Genomic DNA, 19,811 nt, shown 5'->3' with positions numbered 1-19,811 from the left:
TTGAGAATGGAACATGAACCAACAGGCAATTTTTGGAAATAAATTAAAGTGACTTGTATACCTGACATGATCACATTAAAGATTATGAATTTTTCTTGAAGTTTGATGATGATTATTTCTGCATTAAAAATTGGAAGGTAGATGCTGGTTTAAGTGTGATAGGATTCATCCACCTCTATCACAGCAGGAAACACAGATAATAGGCCTTACACTGCACCTTTTTTTCAATCAAGCCATTGGCGAATGACCTGTCAACGTTCATGGGTTCAAATCCCATCCTTGTACTACTTCAGGATGCATATAATAGCACATGTAAAGACTGTTAAAAATGTTAAAGACATATAATTTAATTTTATTTTTAATTCCTTTATATTGTCAGATTTCTCTTTAATCTTTCAAGAATTTATGGCTGAGTAATTCATCAAATAAATCAGACAATTTTTTTTTCAAGTTACATTTGATACAAACCCTGTCTGTCACAGCTGCTGGTTGTTTAACACTGTCTTTATTTTCACAAATAATCAGCTATTATTTGTCATCATTTGAAAACATCACTCCACCAAGCATGGTCCTTCTTTATTGACCACATCAAACATGAGAAAGGCAAACCACAAGCTGTGTCCGACCGTCCATAAAATACCAGTAAACCATTGGAATTGATAATACAGTTGATGTGCCTATAGCTCTGGCAGCACCCTGTCCAATCATAATATTACCCACCCTCCCGGGCAATATGACAACGATATCCCCCCAAACTCCATCCCAAGTCGTCTGTCACCACTGTTGGTCTTGCCTGAATGCGTGCACTATTAACCCACCGACCGTAACATCACGGTTGACATAACCGTCACATCCAACATAGCCAGGTGCCCTTACACCTATTCTTTCTAAGGATGGGTTTTATGAAGTGAAGGCCAGTTGCCATTCATGACGGAGTATTGTTTGTAGTGTCCCGTGTGTTACATGAAGGCAGATGGGTCGAGATTTCTTTTTGGCTTTTTCACTATGCAGCTGCACCATCGGGTGGCAGTAGTGTCTCTCTTGTCAGCCTTTCATTATCTTTCGTATTTATCTCCCAAATCTTACGAGTTCCCGATAGCGATTCCGTACCTCAGTACCCCCAGTTTAATGCACGAGGTCTGTTAAAGATCTTTTTTTCCTCCTGCTTGTCTTTACATCTGAATTCATCATTGTTACCCAAGTCAAGCCTTTCACGGGGTCTCGTGTCGCAGATCAACATTGTCTTCTTTAGTCTTTTCTGTCTTTAAGATTAAAGAGCACCCCATTGCTGTAGCCCTTGATGCGCGGACGGCTTTTTACGTGTATAGCGTTGTGTCTGTCTTTGTTTCTGTACAAGCAGTACGGGCAGGTGATCGCACTACCACACGCTCCAGCCTTCTTTGTTGAAGAGTTTTATATCCTTAAATGATGATTGATACCCATTTATTGTCCTATCTTTGCTCCACTCTTTCATATTTCTATCGTTCTTTATTGGGAAGTACCTCAGCTTCTTTAGAATCATCGCAAGTGAATTGAAGCAAAGAGGCAGCGAGAAACAGCAGCCTTTGATTTGATTGTGTCATGACTCCTAATTTTGGGACTAACTTTTATTTGTTGTTAAAATAGCCAAATTACCAGTTTGAAACACTGAATCTGATAAAATAGTTTGGAGGAAAGAAACACAAAGAGAGAAAGAGTTTTATTAAATAGATTGCTGGTTCTGTATAGGAAATGGTTATAATAAAAGGCATTAACCTTGGATAATGTCATAATGAATTCAAATCAGAAATCGTCAACTGTTGCCTCTCTTTCTTGTGTTGAAGTGAATATTTTGGTCTGAAAAGACAAACAGAAAAATAAATTATTTTTTTTACTTTTAATGTAAAGCATTTATTGACATTAATTCTCTCTGAAGGACATTGATATTAATGTTTTATCTCTCTTTGTTGAATATGACAAAAACTGGTATTTATAGTGTTCTGAGAGAAGTTTCATTTTGCAATGGGCAACATTAGTATACTCAAAGACAGATCCAGAGGTGGGGTGCGCACCAAGCACGCACCCGGCCCCTTTCCTTATTTTTTCCCTGTAAGTTAATCAAATGACCTTTGAAAACAGGTGAAAATGATGTGTGCGCACACCAACCCTATCCCCCTTCTCCCTGAACTCCCCACCAACTTCCTCTAAAGGCTGTATCTGTCCAAGTTCCTTCAACTTACCTTTTGACATAATGGTCATGTGACACAATAAACAGGTCATGTGACTCATATCAGCATGCAGGTCATGTTATAAAGACAATGACTGTTTGCATCTATTTCTCTACATTTTGCTGACCCCAGGATTCAGTTATGGTGAAAACATGTCATCCATTGTATTGTGATGTCATCCATTGTATTATGATGTCATCCATTGTATTATGATGTCATCAGTCTGCCGAAAGGAAAAACAACTGTTACACAAACTTACATGTGACTTTGAATTTTTAACATGTTAAATGTTAATTTATGTATGCAATTTCTTGAGGTAAAGTGGTATTTTGATAATAAGAAATTTAACATTTGAAAACTCTGGGTCACACTGTCTGTTACAAGTTTTCCAATCATCAGATATTTTTAATAAAAAGATATGAAAAATACAATTTCATACCCTGCCTGGAACATTTGATTCTGTATTTATGGTAGAGGTAATTTTTGTACTCATGACAGTATTTCTGCTTCAGAGGAGGGTGATGCTGAAAGTGAGAGTGTTGATGCCACAGACTCTCACAAGATTTCCCACAATCCTTCTGACATGAAGTCCGAAAGCCTTCCCGTCTACATACCCGAAGACATCCCGATTCCAACAGACTTTGAACTCCGAGAATCACAGGTTTACCCTGGGCTAGGGGTATGGAGTCGTATTGACCTGCCAGCACATCAGAAAGTTGGGCCTTTTGCTGGTGTTTTGAAATCCTCCGTGTCAGATCCATCTTGTGCATGGGAGGTAAGGCCATCTTCTATGTTTTCAATGACCCAAAGACCTCAAAAACTGTGCCGAATTGTGTCCCTTAGTAATTCTGGGATCTCTTGATTGGATGCTCAAGGGACCATTTGCACAAGATAATCTAAGCATGTAGAGTCTCTTCCATACTTAATATGGACTTATATTAGTCTTAACATTAAGATTGCTTAGGGCATATGGTCCTTGGTCGGTTAGCCTCAAATCGGTGATCAACGCCTGTTCAATTTCTTATGTTATCTTCCTTGGTCATGCCAGGATCTGCTTTTCATGGTTTTGAACATGTATCTTTATAAACCTTAACATGACTGTGCTGTCTGGGATGGACAAACTGATGATCAATAAAATGAGCAGCAATTCACATCTTGTCATGCCCATTTGGACGACAAAATATCACTATCAAAATGTTTTTTATTTTGTCAACTTTGTTGACATTCAAGTGTCTCTTATTCATATACAGTTAATTTGTTTCAAGTATATGGCACTCAGTTTATTTATCAACTTTAGTCTAGTCTCAGGGTTACAGGTGGCTAGAATGATACTAGAGGCCTGTGACTCTGGGTTTGAATCCCAATATTCTCAAATTATATAGATTGGTTTGGTAGCACCATGCCCATATTCATGGGTTTCATAATACTGATCAGTATAATTTTACTCCACACTGAGCAGTATTCTAGCTATATTGTGTCAATCTGAGTAATCAAATCCAGTCATCAACTGCATGAGCATCAATTTACGCAATTGGGATATGGTGACATGTATCTGCCAAGTCAGCAAGCCTGACCACCCAGTCCTGTTAGTTGCCTCTTTCGACACGCATGGGTTGTTGAAGACAAATTCTAATGTGCATCTTCATAGATGATAATCATTACAGAGCTCTGTGACTTTGCCGATGACATGATGTACTTGCCTTGATTAGACTGTAGAATGTACGTACTCACATTCTGGTGGTCAGGTTTCTTTAACAAAAATATGATTTTATCTTCAGGTTTATTTGTAAAGATTTTCTTTTGTCTGTCAGTGCGAACTTTGACATTGTGACGCTTTGTGGCAGACTGGTGTCTTCCAATCAGAACTTGATATCCTCAAGTATTTGAAACAATTCACTGTCTATGTTAAGGAGGGGATTTTGTGGAGGTTTTTGCTGGAATGAAGTCTTTGGATTGTCATGCAATATTGCCCCAATTTATTTGATGACATGACCCTGGTTCAGATAAAATAAACAAGGTGTATAAATCCTCGTTTCACAGACACCCAACTCTAAAACTTGATACCTAGTGTTCTTCAAATACAGTATTCCTAAAATGAGCAGTTCTTTCATCACGTTTCAATGACATTTATCAAGGAATTCTACGCAAACCCGCTTATATCAATAAACACGTTCTTGTCCATAGTAACAGTGATATTCTGATATCAACCTAGTGCACTTAATGACCTCAGTGTGGAGTCAGTGTTGATTCTGAATATCAAAACGGTTTCAGTACGATAGACACCCTTACAAAATTGACATAATATTTGGATGGTGTGGATCCAGTTTTCTTTGACGAATAAGCCAAGATATTCTGATACTCATGCTTTATCAGTGCCACACGGGCCTACGAATAACTCAACTCTAGGGTTTGTTCAGCCAATCATTTGTTGTTGTCATCTTTGTATGGATGATAACGGTTCCCGGAAACATCAAAGGTGTAACTGAACTAGCAGTCATACAACAGATAGGATTATGTCCCCTGATGACAGTTTCTATACAGTTTGACCCCTGACCTAGTGCCTCTACTGAGCACCATATGCTTCGAAACAAATTAATCTCCTCACATTATTTCGTTAATTGATTTTTCTGATAAACACCAAAGACCCAGGCTAATCACTGATGTTATGCTGTCAGTTCCTTAACAACTCTCCAAGAAGGAATCAACGACGAAAATAGAAAATGTCATTTGTGACAATTATCCTGTCAGACATTAATATTTAATTTGAATTGCTGTAATGAAAATAGCTCTTAGCAAGTGCTTTTTCAAATATTTAGAACCAATGTTATGAAGAAGTTGATGTTTAATCATGTGTAAGAATTAGAAATGATAATTTCTTGTGTGAAAATGATTCTGTAAGCAAAAAAAATTGATATTCAATGTGAATAGCTGTGAAAAAAATAGTGATGTGATGTGATGTGATGAAAACTGTTTGTTATATATGTTTTCTGAGTATTATTTCATGAGAAAAACATAATATTTTGTCAAATAAATATTTTGTTTAAGGAAGAAAAATCAGCTTTATCAATATTTGGCAAAAAATTCTGTACACTTTAGATGGCTATTTTTCATTCTAAAATTCAATTTCATTTGTTTCTGTGACATAATTTGTGACAGTTTCTCACCTCTAAATGTGTAAAATTTATGAGATGATTTTATTAACACAGGACAGTTTGTGACAATTGATGGTTTATGCCCCTTTGGTTCCGATATAATTTCACATTTATGATGATGTTATCCATACAACCGATTATGTAGTTAACCAGTGGTTAACCATTTCTGTGTTGATTAGGGAGTCTTTGGTAAGTGTGTGACCTGTGAACTCTGATGGTCAGCGCCACGTGAGTGGCAACACCAATGTAATTATGATGAATGGTATAATATCAGTAGTTTGTCAGTGTCACTGTCATTGCTGACCATCGAATGAAATTAAATCAATTTTGACAAACCATAAATTACAAATGCCAGATTTCCTAATTTTCATCCGAGATATTTATTTTATGTGGTACCATATTTCTGTATTTGTACTGTAAATTTGAGTAGCTTTGATGCTGTTGTAACGTTAGCCATAATGTTGGCTCTATGATTAAACTTTAGCCTCACTGGCTCATTAAAAACTATGACAGCATGTAAACAGGTAGAGAATTGTGTGAGTAAAAGAGGAAGGTGCATTAAAAAGCTATTTGCCCCATTGCATGTTTGTCCCAACTTTGTAAATAAATCTCTTTCTTCATGCAGACTATATACAAAAAGTGTTTTAACTTTTATCTGGTTGAACAGGTGAAAATTCTAACAATTCATCCAGTAGTAATAACTTTTCTATTGTATCGTGATAACCAGTTGATAACAAGTCATTGTATACTGAAGAAGAATATTTGTACGACTAGCAATTCTATCAAACCAATAATAATTGTCCAAATAATGTTCACGATTTCTAAACTTAGACTCAGGATAAAAAGTTATCTCAAACTTCCTTTCAGTTATTTTGGGTGTATATTCATATCTGATTTCTGATTGGCTATTTGTTTGTGAAACCAACTGTGATTGGTCAATAGTTGGCCCTTAGTTTGTCATCATTCACAGGTTTGGGCTGTTCCTTGTAAAAGCATGGGAACCGAATTTTGACAAACACGCAAATTTGTCTGAATTGTGTAAAGTTGAGTTGGTGGTTGTTCGTGAATGATCTTGAGTTGACACAGGCGACACTAAGTTTGATATTACAACACGAGAATGTGATCCGGCAGCGGTGAGGACGACAGTACGTTAACATCATTGACTATCTGCCGATGTGTTATCGACACATTTAACTTGAATAAAGAGAAGGTTTAGCTGAATTTGCAGTAGACTTAGCCTCAGATTTTACTTGTCTATCGGCAGGGACTGAGAACAAGGATGGCCTGTTGACACAGACAGACAGACAAACAGACAGACAGGTTGACAAGCTGGAGAAATACAAAGCATGTTAATCTGTCAACTGTTGGAGGAATTGTTCTAACATATCTTTTTTAAATTATCTTGCTATGAGGATCCCCAGTCTGGCTTTTTAGCTGTCATTTCTTGGGTTGGTGATTTGTTTGTGTTCTAAGGAGTGGAAGGGTAGTGTTGTGGTTAATGCAGACCAGGGTTTGATACAAGACTGGATACAGTGTATGAAGGTCTTATCCCTTGTCATGAAATGCCTAGTGCTTGCTCACTCACTCACTCACTCTCACTGACTCACTCACTCACTCACTCACTGTCTGAGCTCTCCCCTCTCTGCATCTTCCTAAGATTCTATTTGCAAAATTTGATTATGCTTAGAATGCCACATCACTCTATTCCAATTATCCTCCATTCCAAATATCCTCCACTCCTATCCTCCATTCCAACTATCTTCCACTCCTATCCTCCATTCCAACTATCTTCCACTCCTATCCTCCTCTCCAACTATCTTCCACTATCTTCCACTCCTATCCTCCACTCCAACTATCCTCCACTCCTATCTTCCACTCCAACTATCCTCCACTCCTATCCTCCACTCCAGCTATCCTCCACTCCTATCCTCCACTCCAACTATCCTCAACTCTTATCCTTCAGTCCAACTATCCTTCCCTCCTTCCAGTAATTATCCCATTTACAAAATGTAAACATGTTTGAAAGAAACGCCATACAGACACTATGAATTCAAATATTTCAAAAGCATTCCTACATCATTTAAGTAAAGTGATAGAAATAGAAGTTATATGTTTATTAGTTTTCAGGTAAATAATATTTCTCCTCCTGATTTACAACCCTCAAGATAACATCACATGCATATCTAAAGATAACCACCCAATATACTGCTGTTGCGTTTACCTTGCCGAGCCCAGAGTCCCATATTGGCATTCTGATATGCATGTTTATGTAGTGTACATTTTACTTATCAAAGCCTCCTAACACAGTCTATATATGTCTGTCATACCGCTAACCCCAAGCACAGCGTATTTGCCTTGTAACGAGACATGCGAAGAAAATCACTACCACATTGCAAGAGCCAAACCACCCATGTTGTCGACCCGCCCAGTGCTCCCTGTAAGCTGCCCAGAACTTTCTCTGCATGGTCCTATAAAGGATAGAACATTGACTGTATGTATTTTCCCGAATACACCCATTTATGTGTGTGTATCCTGCACGGAGAAGTCATCGACTTGCCGAAATGTCATCTAATATTTGTTTGGTCTCGTTTATCTGTCCCTGTTGGTGATAATTCCTTCCAAGCAGTTCACAGATATCAGAGGTGGAATTTGTTGACTTTTGTCTTTTTCATGCATGTTTTTTGAGTATTATACTTTAAAAACTTGGCGACTAATTCTCGATGCTAGGAAGGAAGTCATTGCTTTAAGACATGTCATTTCTTTTTTGTTTGAGTCTGCTCCCTATGCACCCATAGTAAGGTTTGCTTAAAGCGTAGAGAAGAATTTGATTGTTTGCTGACAGATCTCGGGCTTATTTGTCGTGTGTGGAGAGTTAGTGAGATCTACAAGATAAGGCATTCTGCAGTTCACAGGTATACAAACTGTCCTCATGTGTTAGTGCAATGGTGCTTGGCTGTTCGGAAGATGTTATAAATCTACACTCAGATGTGATATTTCGATACACCTGTGCACCCTCTGCCCTCGTTACGTTAAGCGAGGGCAGGTGTAAATGGATAGAGAAGATCAACACACTTGTATCCTGCCACGTTCAGTCATAACAGGGTGTCTTACTGTTCTTTCAAGTCAAAAAGAGGTTCCTTGAAAAGTTTGTAATATGCATTGGAAATACTTGAACCTTTCACTGTGACGGTTTTAAACAATGCCCTCATGGAGTGAAAAAAGTTAAATTAAAGAATTATTTATGACTTGGGGATTTTTTTTTCACCTTTGTACTTTTGAATATAGGGAATTAAATCAAATTATATCAAGAGCTGATTTTTTATGCTTTTCAGGTAATACTTTTGACTTTTGAAGAAAGGGGCATATGTTTGAAATGGCAGTAGATCTGACATAATTGGTAGAATCAAGTCCATTCAGCTTCAGTTTGGAAGTAGAGTTTAACTAAACATTCCATCAACCTTTGTCAGGCCATAATAAATTTATTACTTGATTTCATCCAAAAAAATATAAAAAATCTTGTTTGTTGTAAAGCAGTACCTATCTGTTAACTATCAGTTTGAAGCATTGAGCGTTTGTGCTTGCTTGCTTGCTTGCTTGCTTGCTTGCTTGCTTGCTTGCTTGCTATAGAAGAAATAACAACAAGGTGTTCCAAAAGGCCAGTGCATTTTGGGTTATCTAGACTTGCCTTTTATTAGGATGGGGTTCTTGTACATCCACAGACTTATGTTTGGTTTTGACTTTGGTAACCAGCAGAAACATTTAAAACTCCACATCTTTCATACCCCTGTGTGTCAGGGACAGTGTGTTTACATTGACACTGAGTTTTTAAATTGCCCTTTTTCTGTGTTGTGTATAACCTGGGTGTCTCATCATGAGACATTCGCTCACTCACAAAGGCACAGATATATGAACATACATGCATTAAAACACATACACATCAGTGTGAAACTCAAGTAATCTTGAATGCAAGAAAACCCTTTTCATCTGACCTCACACACAAATACACATTTGCAAGAAGTGAAAACCCCATTTCATCTGACCTCACACACAAATACACATTTGTAAGAAGTGAAAACCCCATTTCATCTGACCTCACACACAAATACACATTTGCAAGAAGTGAAAACCCCATTTCATCTGACCTCACACACAAATACACATTTGTAAGAAGTGAAAACCCCATTTCATCTGACCTCACACACAAATACACATTTGTAAGAAGTGAAAACCCCATTTCATCTGACCTCACACACAAATACACATTTGCAAGAAGTGAAAACCCCATTTCATCTGACCTCACACACAAATACACATTTGCAAGAAGTGAAAACCCCATTTCATCTGACCTCACACACAAATACACATTTGTAAGAAGTGAAAACCCCATTTCATCTGACCTCACACACAAATACACATTTGTAAGAAGTGAAAACCCCATTTCATCTGACCTCACACACAAATACACATTTGTAAGAAGTGAAAACCCCATTTCATCTGACCTCATACACAAATACACATTTGCAAGAAGTGAAAACCCCATTTCATCTGACCTCACACACAAATACACATTTGCAAGAAGTGAAAACCCCATTTCATCTGACCTCATACACAAATACACATTTGTAAGAAGTGAAAACCCCATTTCATCTGACCTCACACACAAATACACATTTGTAAGAAGTGAAAACCCCATTTCATCTGACCTCACACACAAATACACATTTGCAAGAAGTGAAAACCCCATTTCATCTGACCTCACACACAAATACACATTTGTAAGAAGTGAAAACCCCATTTCATCTGACCTCACACACAAATACACATTTGCAAGAAGTGAAAACCCCATTTCATCTGACCTCACACACAAATACACATTTGCAAGAAGTGAAAACCCCATTTCATCTGACCTCACACACAAATACACATTTGTAAGAAGTGAAAACCCCATTTCATCTGACCTCACACACAAATACACATTTGTAAGAAGTGAAAACCCCATTTCATCTGACCTCACACACAAATACACATTTGTAAGAAGTGAAAACACCATTTCATCTGACCTCACACACAAATACACATTTGTAAGAAGTGAAAACCCCATTTCATCTGACCTCACACACAAATACACATTTGTAAGAAGTGAAAACACCATTTCATCTGACCTCACACACAAATACACATTTGTAAGAAGTGAAAACCCCATTTCATCTGACCTCACACACAAATACACATTTGTAAGAAGTGAAAACCCCATTTCATCTGACCTCATACACAAATACACATTTGCAAGAAGTGAAAACCCCATTTCATCTGACCTCACACACAAATACACATTTGCAAGAAGTGAAAACCCCATTTCATCTGACCTCACACACAAATACACATTTGTAAGAAGTGAAAACACCATTTCATCTGACCTCACACACAAATACACATCTGTAAGAAGCAAATGTCCGTATCAAATTTGAACCTTTTGTTCAGATAGCTATCTAAACTGAACCCAAGTATCAGCAGCTTAGCGGCACGTTTCCTATGTTTAATACCAGCAGTTAGGATTTCATTTTTGCTTGTCTAAAACTTCCTGTTCGATCTCTTTGTCTGAATCAGATCTGTTTAAATCTTCAGACAAGAAAATTATGCAGGTGAAAAGCTGATCCCTCAAAATTTCATCAGATAGTCTCAGGTGTATAGAGAACCTAATGATGAAGTCTATGTAGAGAGAGTGGACTTCATTCAGACCTTTTCTTTGATTGTTCAATGACCATTCTCTGGTGTGTGAGAACACGATTTTAGCTATTTTCTCAACACCTTAATGAAAGAAACGCTTGTAGAAACTCTGATTAGATACAAAGATTGGCACTAATGACTTGGAATGGTTAGACGGAGAAATAAAGAGCACAGAATACATCCTAGCTACCAGTCTCGATTAGTCAAGTTTGGACGTGGTCGCCATGATTAATCAGGCTTTCAGGTAATCAGTGGTTATCGCAGGTAATAAATTCAGGCAGAGCTGGACGGGTCTGTCTGAGAAATGGTTGTGGTATTGAGAGGACTTCCTATTGATGTGGTTCTCACCTGTGTTACCTGCGATTTGATTACAGGTACGCAACACATCAAAGTCTCCTCAGTCACATTTACCTGTCGTATATACCTGTCTGACTATACAGTGAATGGACAATGACATCTTGATCAGGTGTTTTTCATTAGGCGCAATTTTAGCACTTTTGAAATTCACCTGTATATAGGAGCTACAATGAGTTTGCAGAAGGAGGAGACTTTTTTAAAACTTGTTTAACTAAACCTCCAAATCCAAAAAAATTCAAAAGTGCACAACAAGCAGTGTTTTTATTTTGTAGAAATGGAGGGAATGTTATTTTTAGAACAATCATTTTCTAGTAGCTTTCAGAATGTACAAATGGTCTTATGTAGATATACTGAGGGCGATGGTTACATATATTATTGAAAGTACTGTACTTAAAAGCTGTTGAAAATTGAATGAAAATTAGATTTGATAGATATGTTTTCTGGTTTTTTTCTTCTCACATACATATTTTGGACAAATATCTGTAGACTCCAGTGTGGCCATTTTTTATCCTTGTATATTTTGATCTAAGATGTTTACAGGTTTCACAGGGTCACGCTGAATTTTGCTGACTTTGCATTTGGGAGATCATATCTTTCAGGAAGTAACTTAATATTTAAACAACTTATTTATTAAAAACAGGTTTAACTTTGTGTATGTACATTTCAACACAATAAAATCCCAGTGTGTGGTCAAGTGTGGAGTTTATTTTTTTCAACTCCTATAGAGTATTATGACCAAGAGGAATCACATGATATGAGTGAGTGAGAATGGTATGAGTAAGTGAGTGAGTGACTGAGTTTAGCTTTTTGCCACTCTTAGCAATATTACAACAATATCATGTTGAGGGGCACCAGAAATAGACTTCACATACCCAAGTGGGAAAAAAGAATGAACGCTTTAACCACTAGGCTACTATATTGTCAATCAAGATTTTAGAGTTTAATACCTTCAGCACCTACAAGTATATAGTATAGTATGACAAGGATATAGTACTGATGCACTGGCAGTACTGGAGCAATGTCTTTCAACAGCTACACATCGTTTAGCACTTAGGGGTGTCAAGTCTAGTGCTTTGTGTGACACTTTGGTGTCATGTGAATACCACTTTCTCGTGTGTCTCTGAGCAGTGTAAAATATACATTCGCATATGTGACAGACTCATTGTTTGCGCTTGAGAATTTAACCAACATGGGTGCAATTAGCAGATTTCTTCAATCATGTCAGGTAAGAGACGGCTAGGTGACCTGATCATTGGTCGTTACAGGTGATCATATCTCATTAACAGGTGAGCATGTCTGTTCCTCATCTTACTATACCTTTCACAGGTGGGACATTACAGTCATCGTAATTCCCTGTCAATAATTTCTTGAAAGTCATAAAGATATTTGTCTCATTTGCTGGTATTGTCAGACAGGACATTTGGCTGGGTTTCCCACAGCTTGCATCAAGAAAGGTATTTCTTTGTCAAATTTGAGAAACTGTATCTTTGGGAGAAGGGGGTCATAGGGTGTAGAGGCTGAGGGTAGTGAGAAGGGGTAGAGGTGTAACGTTATAGGGTCATTCCGTATAATGCAGATGTGAGCAAAGGGTGTTAACACAGGCTTTATTGTGTGAAGGGTTACCTCCGAACGAAACAAAACACAGTATTTTGTAGCTAGTCTTAAGAGTCTAGCATTTTTTTTCATGTTCTTTTACAAAGTCTTATGAAAGAGAAATATTTGTCAAAGGTGTAGATTGGGATTCTGAAATGAGATGAAAAAAAGTTTAAATATTTTTTTAATATTTGAATTTTTTGTACTTTTGAGTTTAAAGTAAACAACTTTGCAAATTATTATGAAGAATATTGAATGAACTGATTCCCCTTGTTCTCAGATGCTTCCAATTAAGCTGCTTTTAAATGTTTAAGTGACGAGATATATATTTCATCTATTTGGGGCGTCATTCACACTAACTTGCATAATAGATATATATATTTGTTCATACATATATTTGTACGTGTTTATTTTTCCCATTATTACGAAAGAGATATGTGTCTATAATTATCCCAACATGATGTTAATTGTGTCTATTGTGAAACTCAAGCTGCAATTTACACTAGGATGATTTGAGAGGTCAACAAGGTGCCAGTGATGAGGACATCTAATTGTCTGCGAGTAATTAACAGTCAGAGTTTAATTACCACAGTTAATGTGCTTGACCTTTCCTCAACACTTATCTCATTTCGTGTGCTCTTGCACAACTCAGATCAAACGCAAGTTAAAGGTTTCCGGTAATTTTTGTAAACTCTATTCTAGTTGTTAGAATTATGCATAAGGCTATAGTTTTTTTTTTAAAATAGATGCTGGATGGAACAAGTGAGCAAGGAGTGTTCAGAGCTGTTATTGTAATTTTGGTTCCTGATGGTCTTCTAGAGAAAGGGGTGGTGGTGGAGTAGCCTAGTGGTTAAAGCGCTCACTTGTCATGCCGAAGACCCAGGTTTGATTCCCCACATGGGTACAATGTGTGAAGCCCATTCCTGGTGTCCCCTGTTGTGACCTTGCTAAAATATTGCTAAAAGCAGTGTTAAACCTTATCCCCTCAGTTATTACTCTAAACATCTGTGTTGAGTCCCTTAAATCGTACAGTGTCTAAAGCACAATTTGGGTGACCTTTGTGACATTGGTAAAATAATGTCACAAGCAAAAAGGACACTCACACACTGACCTAAGCAATCACGTAAGCACTCACTCACTCACTCACTCACTCACTCACTCACTCACTCACTCCACCTCCTCTCATTTCCCTCATCCACCCGACCACCTGGCACTTCTTCCAGTGTTTCGATTTGCAAAATCTGTGGCCGGAAGGTTACTATTAGACAAGTGAGAATAACCATTAAAACAAGATAGCAGTTTGAGTCGTTGCTCTGTTGCTTAAATAGTGCCCATACCTTAACTTACTCACTCACAGTTTGAGGTCCAGTAATGGCTGAGTGTATTTTCCTGTCAGTTATTCTTCATTTACTAACGTGATATCTTTTACCTAAATGATTAAGTTCAATTCTTAATGGTATTATTTAAATTTAGAATTGAGAATTTTTAGTTTATTTTTTAAATAAACAAATTTTCAAGTGGTAAAATAATTGAAATACACAATGTGCTAACTTCCCCCAACCTCTACGTGTACTAAATATAAACAAAACATCTTGTATATTTTGTGTCCATGTCATCTGTTCCCCAGAAGGTCTGAAATCGAGAAGACCATCATGTCATATGTTGTTAGGGGAATAGTTCTGTACATTCTACCACAAAGGCTTCTTGTTCTTCCTTGCTTGTGGCTAGGGGATGTTTAGCTAGTCATCACAAATCACATTTACACTCTTTTAAAGAAGAAACCAGGCCACATGGAATGCATTTTCTAATTAAAGACATGATGATATTATAAATAAAATATGGTCACAGGTATGTTGCCCATATGTGGACATAGAAGTAAAAAGCTGGAGGCTTGGATAGACAATTTGTCCAGAAGTAAAATATCTAGAATTCCTCCTTCTCTTGCCTTTTACCAAGTTGACAAATGCTGGAAGATGGCTGGCTGATTGGTCCAAGACATGTTCAGCTGTCTAAACAGAGAGCATAGGGTGTGATTGCCAGCATTTTTGTATTATATGCAGCCATTTAAAATTATTCTCAGTCTGTAGTCATCTTTGTTCGACTTTAAATTGGTAATGATCTGCATGCCGGCACAGCCCTTGCACTTACCTGATTGTCCACCAGTTTAAACCCTACAGGAAGAAAAAAATGATTAATGACATATTTTTATGGGTTTCTCACCAAATTTATATTCAATATGAAAATAAACACTAGGTTTAGAAACTTAAAACATGTGTCATATCAGATTGTACCGATGGAAACTTACAAATCATTCTAATTTGGTCTGTTTGTCTAATGACTGTGAGAAGTGGCTTGAAAATAGGAATTATTTATTTATTGTATTCAAAAGAGAAGTTCTTAAGTTTATTGGAATTGCCATCAAAGAAGTCAGTGGATATATTCATAGGTATATGAATGTATACATGTCTATGAATGTATACTGCTAGTATAGTTGAAGTTGAACTTTTTCAAGACTTCATTGAACAGACTTTATACTATTTGCCATGTCAAAATCTCTCACCTGGGCATAGATTTTCAAAGCTGACTTAGCCCTAAGATAAGTCATAACTGTCATACGTGAATATTAACTTACGACTATCTTAGTGCTAAGAGAGCTTCGAAATCTAGGTTTCGACTCAGATGTTTACAGTTTGCTGTCATATATATAGAGCGGCGTAAAAATAAACTCATTCACTCAACAAGGTTAAATGCAAGACAGTTCTTGCCAGTTCTGAAAAACCTCCTTTATGTGTTTTGTTTTGATAACATTTAGCAGTGGTACTATGATTTGGGTGTTTACTTACAGAAAGGTCAAAACGTGCTCAGTTACATTTTAGTGGGTGGGGTACATGTCCAGCTTCAGACCACAGCATAATAGTTAGTGTTCAGAATTGGGCCACGGTTTCTTCACAGATCCAGATCTATACAGACAAACTGATTATCAGGCCCAAATCTTCCCAAAGTGGAATTTTAGAATTGCCAAGTTCATTATTATGTTGGTGGTACCTCTTGTTTAGGGTTTTTGTAGAGAATTATCTGTCAGTAATAAAAACATCGCTAAAACAATATTTAAAGAGACTTGCATTAATTCTATATTATTGTTTTGACAATATACTTCTGATTTAAAAAAAAAAAGTTCCAAAAAAATCACAATTTTAAACAGAGTATCATTTTTTTTCCTGATTATCTGCCAAGATCACAGAGTCTTGAATGCTGTATAAACTCAAGTCTCTGTAGGGAGCTCTATGGACTAAACTGATACAGGGCATGCGTTGTTTGTTTTGATCAGTCCTGGAAACAAACCGAGTGCTTAACAGACCAAATGTTTATTGTAATACCAGCAAGTGGTCCTTAATTGCATCCCAGGACTAGATCCAGTTCTGCTATATTGAGACTCCTTGTAAGTGTACTTCAAGGGGCTCCCCTCCCTAGATCAAAAGAGGGGGGTCATGTTAATGTCAGCCTGAAGCTGGGAGACATTAGGGAGGTCACAACTGTTTTATGATCTTGTTTTGTACTTGGATCATATGAAGCAGGGTGATCATAATTGCCTTCTCATGATAGGTAAGGGTATAAGAGTTGTTTTTCTCACTCACTCAATCACATCCTTACTCACTCACTAGAAAACCTTTAATTTGATCTCACACCAAAGTCATTGATGAATTTAAAGTACATATTAAACCCTGAGCTTCACCAAATACCTTTTGGAATAAACTAAAGTAAAATTCATTAGAGTGAAATTTGTTTGTAAACTGGCCTTAAAAATGATAAAATAAATCTGGGCCAGTCGGAGTATTGCAGATTTGTAAGGATATTATAAAATGTTCTAGGCTACCAATAATTTGGGATACATTTGTTGTTGCATATATAAATACCCCTGAAAGTGCAGTGCACAATGCATAGTTATAAAATGTCAAACAATGGTTTAACACTTGATGTACGTCTGTACATAGTACTTCTAATATTCCTGGGTGTATTCTGACCTCTGATACAATACATGGACCAGTTAACTTTCTGAGAATACTTTACAGAGTGCAATTTTACTTCTTACAACAAGCACCAATGCATGTTCAAAATGGCTGGTGCAGGTTGCCCTAGTAACAGGTTGCAATAAATCCTCCAGCATCTTATTGGTGTCATTGTGTGTTTTAATTGGGAAGTAATTGACTGGGGTAACAAGACTTGTTACAAACTTAAACATTTGTGTAGTCATTAATCAGTTACAAAGCAGCAATGAGTAATTGATATTTGTTAGTAATACAATACAATACAATACAATACAATACAATACAATACAATACAAGTAATACAAATTTAAAACAGAATCATTTATTATTAGCATGATGAGGTCTCGTTCTGTTGAATGTAACTTGTACTGAATACTTGTTATGAAAATTGCTGAATAAATATTTATATTACATTTTAGAACCAGTGACATTAATTTGTGATGTAACCAATATTTCAATGTGCAGCCAAACTATAAGCCAAGCGGCATATGGTGCAGCTAGTGAAAAATACACCAAATTGTACACAGCTTTTTTATGATACAACAGACATCTGGTTACATTTGTTCCCTTTTTGATGACCATGATTATTTTTTTATTCAGTCAAGGGTTACTGTAAGATCTATGAAACAGGAAATGGTGAATGCTACTTAATTACTAAATATTTATATGTTAGAAATCTTCGCACATTGCATGCTATCATTGCTGTGAATGCTTTTTACATCTGGTACATGATGTGATATGAATGACTTTCCTGGTTATATTTCATGTAGTCAAGCGTAGTTAGTACAGAAACAATTTTTCACACAAACTCCCACTGGTAAATCTGTGGTCTGGGGTAGAATAGGCCTTCAGCAACCTATGCTTGCCATAAAAGGCAACTATGCGTGTCGTAAGAGGTGACAGGATCGGGTGGTTAGGTCAGACTTACTGACTTGGTTGACACATGTCATCAGTTCCCAAGTGTGCAGATCGATGCTCATGCTGTTGACCTCTGGATTGTCTGGTCCAGACTCACCACCATCTGGTTGGAATATTGCTGAGTGTGGCATAAAACTAAACTCATCCACTCACTCAACATGATTTAACCAACGGTTACACAGTAGCCTCTAAGCTGGACATATTCTGGCCACAAAAAGTTACAATTACAGTTAGAAATTTACAGACTGCCGCCATATAACTGGAATATTGGTGAGCGTGGCTTAAAACTAAACTCACTCACTCACTGGTAAATCAAAATTATGCCATTAAAGGGGATTCTGTTGAAAACAAAGGAAGTAAAATGCACAAAAGAATTGCCGTACTGACTTAAATGTTATTCCAGGTGATGACAATAACAATATGATGTTACATATATAAATTTTATGGTCATGGCACATCATTTCTGATCTCTGAGTCATGAGAGATGCCAGAAACAAAGCAAAAATCCTCTGCAGATTAAAGAAATGGTTGACAAGCTTTGTTTGGCGATCATGCACAAGTATTTATTCAGCTTGTATTGTTGGCTAGGTTTTGGTATTGTTACCACAGATATACATTCTGTGACCACTCTCAGAGGACCTGTTTGTATCTAAAACGACACGAGGACAATGCCGATCACACAAACTTTCCCGACCTTTAAAAAACAACCAGATTCTTTCATGTCCAGCACGATGTGTGTTATTCTATTCTTTCAGTCCTGAAAGTGAAAGCCTGTCGTGGAACAAGTGTGTAAGTGCTGCATATTGCAGAGCATACAACTTTAATGTCTTCCATGTTGAAGAGTTCCTGTCCTCAAGATGTCGCCGTGGTCGCTATGGCGTTGTTGAGGCAGAGATTCCACCAAACAATACCTCCCTGCACTGAGCTACCTTTATTCTTCTGGTATCTGCACTATCACGATTTTCCTCCATATTTTCTCGGTTTCTTATGCCTCAAACATAAGTCGAATCTTTGGGAGGATGGACTTTACACCCTTTGGCCTGTTTTGTTAAAAAAGTGGGATAAAAATCATATCTCACTTTCCATTTAGGTGGGGACTTAATGCATTGGTGTCAGCTGAGGCAGGAGATCGTGAATAATTATCTTCTCAATCTGGTTTGTTTTTGTCTCAGAAGTTGCCCAATAGAGCTACATATGCAATCCGAGTCCTTTCTAAGTTACAAGGGGAGTTGGCCAGTGGTTAGATCATCACAACATCTGAGAAGCTTCAACTTCATGCCTGTGCTGACTTTGTTGTGACAGCTTCATATGTAACCAGATCTGTTGGGTGGTTTGAGACTCTTAGAGATGGTGTCTACAGATCATACTGACTCATGGTGCCCAAAATCAGAAGGGATTGTTGTGCCCACAGATCAAAGAAGCTCATGGTGCCCAAACATCATAAAGACTCATTGTGCCCAAATATTCAAGGGGCTCATGGTGCCCACAGATCAGAGTGGCTTGTGGTGTCCACAGCTCAGACTAGTTCTTGGTGCCCAGAGTGGCTCTTGGTAGCCACTGATCAGGTAAGCTCATAGTGCCCAAAACTCAGAGGGGATCATGGTGCCCACAGATAAGAACTGCTTATAGTGCCTCAGTATCAGAGTGACCCATAGTGCCCATTGAGCAAATAAGCTCATAATGCCTAAACCTCAGAAAGGGTCATGGCTCCCACAAATGGACAGGACAGTTCACTCCCATCTTAATCGTGAAAGAAATATATATAATATTTGGAGTATCTGTTAATCTCAATATATCCCAGACAGAACACT

The 19,811-nt window shown here is 37.4% G+C and overlaps 1 protein-coding gene across 2 annotated transcripts in view; it reads left to right on the top strand.

The window, feature by feature from the left end:
- LOC137267589 (histone-lysine N-methyltransferase MECOM-like) overlaps window positions 1-19,811 on the top strand; it is an 82,853-nt gene that overhangs the window by 10,764 nt on the left and 52,278 nt on the right. For both annotated transcript variants that reach the window (XM_067802078.1, XM_067802077.1), the window contains exon 2: window positions 2,720-2,982. In XM_067802078.1, coding sequence (XP_067658179.1) covers window positions 2,720-2,982 — 263 coding nt within the window. The remainder of the gene's footprint in view (window positions 1-2,719; window positions 2,983-19,811) is intronic.

The sequence above is a fragment of the Haliotis asinina genome, chromosome 16 (assembly GCF_037392515.1).
Source record: "Haliotis asinina isolate JCU_RB_2024 chromosome 16, JCU_Hal_asi_v2, whole genome shotgun sequence".
Taxonomy (NCBI): Eukaryota; Metazoa; Mollusca; class Gastropoda; order Lepetellida; family Haliotidae; genus Haliotis; species Haliotis asinina.
Note: the sequence above shows the minus strand (reverse complement) of the source record. Positions and strands in the feature narration are given on the sequence as shown.